The 9,485-nt window shown below is 42.8% G+C and overlaps 2 protein-coding genes across 2 annotated transcripts in view; one reads left to right on the forward strand and one right to left on the reverse strand.

Moving 5' to 3' along the window:
- LOC110532733 (sodium channel protein type 8 subunit alpha) overlaps nucleotides 1–568 on the reverse strand; it is a 108,468-nt gene extending 107,900 nt beyond the window's left edge. The window contains exon 1 of the mRNA XM_090185311.1: nucleotides 281–568. The gene's annotated coding sequence lies outside the window, so the exon portion shown is untranslated. The remainder of the gene's footprint in view (nucleotides 1–280) is intronic.
- A 1,528-nt stretch (nucleotides 569–2,096) lies between these two features.
- Nucleotides 2,097–8,165, forward strand: LOC110533035 (acrosin). Its single transcript, XM_021617162.3, has 4 exons — nucleotides 2,097–2,576; nucleotides 2,957–3,234; nucleotides 7,483–7,625; nucleotides 7,784–8,165. Exons 1-4 carry the CDS (start codon nucleotides 2,380–2,382, stop codon nucleotides 8,018–8,020), a joined length of 855 nt encoding a protein of 284 aa, XP_021472837.2. The 5' UTR covers nucleotides 2,097–2,379; the 3' UTR covers nucleotides 8,021–8,165.
- Nucleotides 8,166–9,485: the final 1,320 nt, after the last annotated feature.

The raw sequence follows: 9,485 nt of genomic DNA on the forward strand, positions 1-9,485 counted from the left end.
TGATGAATAACAAAACATGTGTTTTTATATCGATCATTCTACCGATGCCAATCTTATCACAAAGTCGGTTTGTAGACTTACTGTACATAATACGACAAATTAACAATCGTGCACAGATATTGCAATGTACGCGTTTAGCACCAGCCTACCCAAAAGTGCGGCGCATCACAGCCTAAGAAACACAACGAAATGCTGCAGTGGGTTGTTTTCTATGTTAGGCTTTTAGGCTGTTATATTTTCCCACCGTGCAAAATTTCCCATCTCGAATACATAGTCCTACCTTATCGCCATCAACATGGTAGACTCAGGAAACTCGGCTCCAATTGAAGGAAGGAGATGTGTAGGCTACCACACCCGTAAAGCCATGGCGACCACCTGATCGATACCAGGCTATGTGTATGCAACGAAATTATAATGGTTGTAAGGTTCTTGCTTTGATTATCAATTTTAAGATGAAAGGTTGATGAAAAAGACTCGTGGGGGATAGCAGCATAGTTTCAAAGGCTCTGGCACCACAGAAAACACTCCGAAAAAAAAAACATGTTAGAATAGGCTCGATTAGATGGATGAGCATTTTTGGGGGGAAGGCGGGGGAGAGAATGGTCTCGTCAGGCTACTGACGCTCATTACCATACATTCGTTAGGACAATATTTGCAGCGTGTCATAACTACCACGAAATTAAATCACATTTAAGCACAAAATCATATATTGTTGTTTGATAATCATAATTAAAAAAAAATAATAATAATTGTTGAGTTTTTGAAGCTATCAAAATTGTGGCCATCCTCTTCTCCTTATAATTTTTCCTACTTGTCTTAACAATATTATGGCTAGCTCAGTGAAGGATATTAGCAATATATCTATTAAGCTTAAATATAACGGGAATCAGGTTGAGGCTAAGGCAGGCAGCCAATTCAAGCAAAAAAAGAAGATGCTGGTCAGAGAGCAGCTCTGCGATATTTTTATCAAGTTATTGAAAGACTATAGAACCAACCAATTCATCAAAACATGCAACCATTTTAGAAAAAGCTAAGAATTGACCTACTTTATAGGCATTACAAGGAACCCAGAAAGGCGTTGTTCTACTGCAGATGTCGAAAAGATTCGTGAGAAACTAGGATTGTCGCCATATTGTTGCTGCTGCCTCAGTGCTTGCAGCTACCCTGGCTACATAATTGATGACACTCAGCAGAAATATAAGGGAGTGTCGGCAAATGCATTTTACTGAAGAAATCAGTGACCACCACCACCATTCATTTGTGCGTCAACAACAGGCCTACTGTACATGTTAACACAATAAAGAGGTGAATTGTTATCTAACTTTTGTTCAAATACCTCGACAAGAGGTGAAATAGTTAAAAATACTAGCCTGTAGGGCGTTCAGCACAGGCACAGCAACTGAATGGGCCATATCAGCTGACCATTGTGGACCACTTTTTCCAGTAAGATTTTTCCAGTAAGATTTATGATATGCCGTTTAGGCTACTGTAGACCTACATCGTGGCCAATGTAGCCTAATGAGTTGTTGGCATACAATAATGTTTTACTGTCTGTAAGTGATCATTAGACTACTGATGTGGGCTACATTGATGACATGAGACACTGCGTAAATTGGGCCTAAAATTCGTTGCAAATAATTATATGCAAAATCTGAAATTATATTGTAGCCTATGATAGCCGGTATCAACATTATCCCAGTCCCTAGTTATTGATAAGTGACCTCACACACAGCCTACAGTAAAAAAAAAAAAGTGACCAAACTTGTTATTACGTCACAAAGCCGACACCTCTTTGCTTTGAAACAATACATGAATCAATCAATCAATGATTGGAGATCCACCAATCCACCTGCCAGTTTAGTCCACCTACATTTTCCTCACATAAAGATGGACTTTAGGACATTTGGAATCTTTTTACAATGTGCCCTGTCCATAAGTGTATTGTTATCTGAAGTTTCAGCACAAGGAAGTAAGTCCTAGATCAATACCAGATATATCATGAAAAGAATTGTGCGCAACGGGCGCGCTAAATGTTGCCAATAAGCGATGACGCGAAAGCTGATTCCAGCCTATTGAGGGAGGCTTGTGCTACTGGCTGGCACATGCGCAGATTAAATATATCGCTGGAACGCCGATTAAGTCGTTCACATGTCCTAATAATTCGAAACCAGGTGTTTTAATCAGAAAACCAGGTGTTTTAATCAGTATGTTTACTTTGATATTGACCTTACATCGATTATGATAAGCAGAGTAAAGGTGTTTACTTTTGCCATACTCGGCCTACTGTGATAATCTGTTTCATATGTGATCAGTAGTGCGCATGCTTGACCTGCATAACTTTCAACTGAAATTTACATTCTACATTTCCATTATTCTGCGATGGTGATGACAGCATGCGGACAGCGGCCATTGGCAGACGCTCCAGGAGGGTCACGTGTTGTTGGAGGGCGCAATGCACCTTTGGGTGCATGGCCTTGGCAGGTCAGCGTGCAGGTGAGGTCCTGGCACCTCTGTGGCGGGACCATCCTCAACAGCCTCTGGGTGCTCACCGCTGCACACTGCTTCACTATCGTTCCGTGAGTCATCTATATAACCAACAAGAAATAAATCACATGAATAGCCTATATTACATCTACATAGGCTACCCAGCCATCACCATGCCTAATCATACATGCAAAAAGATAAAGACAAACAGGTAGAATCACTTGAGATACATAATTGAAAGTGTCACTGATAAAAAACATTTTCTTCAATTTTCTTCAATTGCTTCAATTGCTTATAAGACAAAATTATTTAACTTAGAAATTACATTGCAGTGGCAGATACATACTTTCTCATCCTTCAATAATGCATTTTTCCTTCTAGTCAGTAAACAATGGAAAAAGCTGCTGATACTCTTCTGCTCAAAATAATAATTTCTGTTGTTTAACCCCCCAACTGCTTTTGCTGTGCCCAGACCCCATAGGAGGTCCAGTCTGCGCGTGGTGGCAGGACTCAACGTGCTAACAGAACCAGGGCAGTACTCCCAGCGCCGCTATGTTGTGGAGGTCAGAGCCCATGAGAAGTTCCACCACCCCAGCTACTCCAACGACATAGCTCTTCTGCGTCTCAGCTCTCCACTGGAGTACACAGACTTTGTCCAGCCTGTCTGTACAGTGGAAGACGAGATGGAGGAGTTCAACTTAAACCTCAACCAGTGTTTCATCAGTGGTTGGGGCAGCACTTCTTTCAAAGGTTTGTGTGGGATCTATTAGGAAATGACAACACAATATGATACAATACAACCGTTATTAATCAAACTGTAACATCGGAAACTGGCCTCCTGCTCTGCTCTCAACCCCCCGTATAACACAAACTCATCCATTTGAGAGGACAACAGGTTCAGCCACAGTGCAGCACCCCTGGATGAAGATACGTTTAGGTGTTGAGAGCCTTAGCCTGGGTACCAGTTTGTTTGTGCCATTGTGATTGCACAAACATTTCTGGGACCAGGCTATAAGGGTATAACAGTGCTGAATGTTGAATTTAGCAGTAGATGAATACAGCATTTTTTTACATTTATTTTTATTTCACCTTTATTTAACCAGGTAGGCCAGTTGAGAACAAGTTCTCAATTATAGTACAATTGCGACCTGGCCAAGATAAAGCAAAGCAGTACGACACAAACAACACAGAGTTACACATGGGATAAACAAACGTACAGTCAATAACACAATAGAAAAATCTATATACAGTGTGTGCAAATGTAGTAAGAATAGGGAGGTACGGCAATAAATAGGCTGTAGTGGCAAAAGGAATGCTTGTTGCGAAATAGGAAACTGATTCTAGATTTAATTCTGGACTGGACATGCTTAGTGTGAGTCTGGAAGGAGAGTTTACAGTTTAACCAGACACCTAGGTATTTGTAGTTGTCCACATATTCTAAGTCAGAAAAGGTCCAGAGTAGTGATGCTAGACGGGCGAGCGGGTGCGGGCAGCGATTGGTTGAAGAGCATGCATTTAGTTTTACTTGCAGTTGGAGGCCACTGAAGGAGTATTGTATGGCTTTGAAGTTCGTCTGGAGGTCTGTTAGCACAGTGTCCAAAGAAGGGACAGAATTATACAGAATGGTGTCGTCTGCGTAGAGGTGGATCAGAGACTCACCAGCAGCAAGAGCGACATCAATGATGTATACAGAAAAGAGAGTCGGCCCAAGAAATTAAACCCTGTGGCACCCCCATAGAGACTGCCAGAGGCCCGGACAACAGGCCCTCCGATTTGACACACTGAACTCTATCTGAGAAGTAGTTGGTGAACCAGGCGAGGCAGTCATTTGAGAAACCAAGGCTGTTGAGTTTGCCGATAAGAATGCAGTGATTGACAGAGTCGAAAGCCTTGGCCAGGTCGACGAAGACGGCTGCACAGTATTGTCTTTTATCGATGGCGGTTATAATATCTTTTAGGACCTTGAGTGTGGCTGAGGTGCACCCATGACCTGCTCGGAAACTAGATTGCATAGCGGAGAAGGTACGGTGGGATTCGAAATGGTCGGTGATCTGTTTGTTGACTTGGCTTTCGAAGACCTTAGAAAGGCAGGGTAGGATAGATATAGGTCTGTAACAGTTTGGGTCTAGAGTGTCTCCTCCTTTGAAGAGGGGGATGAACGCGGCAGCTTTCCAATCTTTATAGCTATCAGACGATACGAAAGAGAGGTTTAACAGGCTAGCAATAGGGGTTGCAACAATTGCAGCAGGTCATTTTAGAAAGGGCCCAGATTATCTAGCCCGGCTGATTTATAGGGGTCCAGATTTTGCAGCTCTTTCAGAACATCAGCTATCTAGATTTGGGTGAAGGAGAAATGGGGGAGGCTTGGGCAAGTTGCTGTGGAACTGTTGACCGGGGTAGGGATAGCCAGGTGGAAAGCATGGCCAGCCTTAGAAAAATGCTTATTGAAATTATCGTAGATTTATCAGTGGTGACAGTGTTTCCTAGCCTCAGTGCAGTGGGCAGCTGGGAGGTGCTCTTATTCTCCATGGACTTTAGTGTCCCAGAATTTTTTGGAGTTAGAGCTACAGGATGCAAATTTCTGTTTGAAAAAGCTAGCCTTTGCTTTCCTAACTGCGTGTGTCTATTTGTTCCTAACTTCACCGAAAAGTTGCATATCGTGGGGGCTATTCGATGCTAATGCAGTACGCCACAGGATGTTTTTGTGCTGGTCAAGGGCAGTCTGGAGTGAACCAAGGGCTTAATCGGTTCTTCGTTCTAAATTTTTTGAATGGGGCATACTTATTTAAGATGGTGAGGAAAGCACTTTTGAAGAATAACCAGGGATCCTCTACTGATGGAATGCGGTATCTTTCCAGATTACCGGGGCCAGGTCAATTAGGAAGGCCTGCTCGCTGAAGTGTTTTAGGGAGCGTTTGACAGTGATGAGGTGGTTGTTTGACCGCGGAGCCATTACGGATGCAGGCAATGAGGCAGTGATCGCTGAGATCTTGGTTGAAGACAGCAGAGGTGTATTTAGAGGGCAGGTTGGTCAGGAGGATATCTATGAGGATACCCATGTTTACGGATTCAGGGTTGTACCTGGTAGGGTCCTTGATCATTTCTATAAGATTGAGGGCATCTAGCTTAGATTGTTGGAAGGTCGGGGTGTTAAGCATATCCCAGTTTAGGTCACCTAACAGTACAAACTCTGAAGATAAATGGGGGGCAATTAATTCACATGTGGTGTTCAGGGCACACATGTGGTGGTCAGGGCACACCTGAGGGCTGAGGGGGCTCTATAACGAATGGCAACAATGAGAGAGTTATTTCTGGAAAGGTGGATTTTTAAAAGTAGAAGCTCGAACTGTTTGAGCAGAGACCTGGATAGCATGACAGAACTCTGCAGTATATTGCAACTCCAACCCTTTGGAAGTTCTATCTTGGCAGAAAATGTTGTATTTGGGGATGGAATTTTTGGTGGCCTTCCTAAGCCAGGATTCAGACACGGCTAGGACATCAGGGTAGGTGGAGCGTGCTAAAGCAGTGAATAAAACAAACTTAGGGATGAGGTTTCTGATGTTAACATGCATGAAACCAAGGCTTTTACGGTTACAGAAGTCAACAAATGATAGTGCCTGGGGAATAGGAGTGGTACTGGGGGCTACAGGGCCTGGGTTAACCTCTACTTCACCAGAGGAACAGCGAAGGAGTAGGATAAGGGTACGGCTAAAGGCTATAAGAACTGGTCGTCTTGTGCGTTGGGGACAGAGAATATAAGGAGCAGATTTATGGGCGTGTTAGAATAGATTCAAGGCATAATGTACCGACAATGGTATGGTAAGTTGCGAGTACAGTGGCGGTAAACCTAGGCGTTGAGTGACGATGAGAGAGGTCTCGTCTCTGGAGGCACCAGTTAAGCCAATTGAGGTCTCCGCATGTGTGTGTGGTTGGACAAAAGAGCTATCTAAGGCATTTTGAGCGGGGCTGAGGGCTCTACAGTGAAATAAAACAGTAAGAAGTAGCCAAGACAGTAGTAGACAAGGCATATTGACATTAGAGAGGCATAAAGCAAACAAAGGTGTTGATCAGGAGAGCTAAGACAACGGGTAAATGGCGATGAAAGGTCAGTTTGGTACATACAGGATCTGAGTCTAAGGCTGGGGCCAACAGGTAAACAAAATGAGGTACCATGTTATTGAAACAGTCCAGGGGGCATCAGCTGTGTAGCCGAGTGATCATAGGGTCAAAAGAGCAACAATAGGTGAGTCAGGGTGTCGTTTGGTAGTCACTACTACGCTAGGCGAGCAGAGGACAAAGAGTTCATAAAAGCTAGCGGGCCGGGACTAGTAGATGGTTCTTCGGCGACATCGTAACATAATAGCCCGTTGAGACCACATCGGGCAATCACGTCGGCAGTCCAGTCGTGATGGATCAGCAGGGCTCCTTGTTGACAAAGAGTCCAGGCCAATTGGCAAAGGAGGTATTGTAGCCCTAGAATTAGCTGGTATATGGCCCTAGCTCAAGGCTAGCTGGTGCTTTCTTCGGGATAGAGGCATTAGCTAATATTAGCCACTTGTTTGCAGCTAGCTAGCTGCGATGATCCGGTGTAATGATCCAGAGCGGCAGGAATCTGGTGATGTGGTAGAGAGAAGCAGTCAAATATGCTCTGGGTTGATATCGCGCTGTGCAGACAGGCAGGTGTTGTCTGAGCTAAGGCTGGCTGGCTGATGACCGAGAAAAAAGTGAACACCGCTAGCCGTGGGTAACAAAGACTAGTAGCTAGTTAGCTGGCTAGCTCCTGATAGAAGTTCCAGGTCCAGGAATAAAAATAGCAGATCCGTACCACATTGGTTGAGGTGGGTTGCAGGAAAGTATATTTAGTTCGTAGATAGAAAGTGAGATTAAGATGTATACGAAAAAGACTATTGCTATTTACACGGGATAAAACGCAGGGTAAGACAAAGACAAACACACACTACACCATCTTGGAACAATGTGTGTCTGGTATCTCTTTAGGAAAGCCAATGGACACACTGCAAGAAGCTGAGGTGGAGCTGTTTGAGCGAAATACTTGCAACCAGATCGACTGGTACAACGGTTACATCAAGAATGGCATGATCTGTGCTGGCTCTGAGACCGGGGGGGTCGACACATGTCAGGTGAGGTGGCCATTATGTCTGTGTCCAAAATGGCACCCAATTCCCTTTATACTGCACTACTTTTGACCAGAGCTCATGGAAAATAGGGTTCCATTGAATAAACTTGTGTTCGCCATGATAATACCATAAACATACTCTGTTTTCACTGCATTATGAAGGGAGACAGTGGAGGTCCACTCCAGTGCTTCAGTGAGGATCAGGAAAAATTCTACATTGTTGGCGTGACAAGTTTTGGGGATGCCTGCGGATTGCCTAAAAGACCCGGAGTGTATACTATGGCCAGCAAGTACTCAGCCTGGCTGAAGACAACTCAGTCAAGATCCCTGTCAGCCGTCTGTCAGCTAGATAACCATTTCATCTTAGTCCTGTCCAGTGTAGTTTCTAGACTTATCTGAATGAGGTGAACTGCTGAATCTAGTCCAGTGTTTGACATAAACTACTCTCTCATGGATGGTCATTACATTTTGATGACTTTACATTGTCAATAGTTCTGTCACTTCTCAGGAGTAGCCTAAATAAACCATATTATTCAAAGGCTCTGTAGGCTATATTTGATGGGTCATTTCAACAATTTAATGATTGTTGAAGGATAAACCTGTGAAATGCCAAAAGGCCATTGTTTCCACTGTCTTACTTTATCATAGTAGCCCATTAAAACATTAGCTAGGCCTTAAGGAACATGAAATTAAATGTTGTAGCATACTAATAATTTCTTGAGAGAATTCTATACTATTATATTCCTTGGGACTAATAGCCTACTTATATTGGCAAGATTTTGATCTCACAGGTTGGCAAAAATGTCAAGTTCAACCACTGAGCAGAGGTGCCCCTCTTGTGATTGGTCCCAAAAACATTTTAAAAAAATATATATATTATATTATATCATTAATGGATTATGTTTTAAATGCGACTTAAATGTTTACATTTTTCTGTTTCACAAATATATTGTTCAAAAAAATCTGTTCAGTTACTTACTACTGTCGTGTCTTTGGCTATGCCGGATTAAGTGATATGACATGCTATTCTATACAATCCTTTCTCTGTAATTAATATTACTTGATTGAGCGTATCATGTAAATGTAATTAACTAGAAAGTTGGGGCACCAAGCTGTTATCCCTCCTGAATACACTCTTAAAGACCTAGTAATATTTTACATCAATAGCAGTCAATATTACTCGTCACCTTATTTCAGTCTCATCTGAAAGTTGTAAATTTTTGGTTATCTTCACGAACCCTGGCTAACAAGTTGAATCAGCAATACAAAAGTGGGTTTAATTATTTATTTACTAAATACCAAACTAATCACACAGAATTACATATACACAGAATGAATCATACCTTAAATACAAATGATGTCATAAAGGAAAAAGTCCCTAGCGGACGGAACAGATATGACAGCTGGTTACACAAAGGATTGGGTTTGAGTGAAAGAGTGGGAAGACTGAGGAAAAAAAGGGAGAAGCTGTGCTATCGTAAATACAATAACCTATGCATTATAAATTACCGCCCATTTGGAAAAGGAAAATGCAATAAATATTTACTCTGAGGTGCGCTTCAATAGGTTGGTGGTAGATGGAAGGCCGTGTTGCCCAACAGAGTCCTTTGAAGAGTGTCTCTGGTGGTAAACGGGAAACATTGTAGCGTCGTCGTGGGTGGTAGGCGGGATACTCTGTCTGTCCTTTCCTAGCCCACGTTTTTAGCTGCTGTTGCTAACTCAACGGCTAGAATGTCTCACTTCTTTAGTGAATAAGAGTTCAAAGTTCATACCATTCACAACAAAAGCTCACGCTGAGGTTGGCTTAGTTCTGTAGTTGACATGTTAGTCCTTTTTAACGTATGGACCGTCGTCCTCGGAACAG

Source organism: Oncorhynchus mykiss, chromosome 9 (genome assembly GCF_057628025.1).
Source record: "Oncorhynchus mykiss isolate SJ-2025 chromosome 9, ASM5762802v1, whole genome shotgun sequence".
Taxonomy (NCBI): Eukaryota; Metazoa; Chordata; class Actinopteri; order Salmoniformes; family Salmonidae; genus Oncorhynchus; species Oncorhynchus mykiss.

What these genes read in the sequence shown, in the direction of transcription:
- LOC110533035 (XM_021617162.3), top strand. Translation starts at nt 2,380, where the DNA reads ATGGTGATGACAGCATGCGGACAGCGGCCATTGGCAGACGCTCCAGGA. An exon ending in CACTGCTTCACTATCGTTCC is followed by an intron (nt 2,577 to 2,956) that starts GTGAGTCATCTA and finishes TGCTGTGCCCAG; the next exon opens with ACCCCATAGGAGGTCCAGTC. An exon ending in GGGCAGCACTTCTTTCAAAG is followed by an intron (nt 3,235 to 7,482) that starts GTTTGTGTGGGA and finishes GTATCTCTTTAG; the next exon opens with GAAAGCCAATGGACACACTG.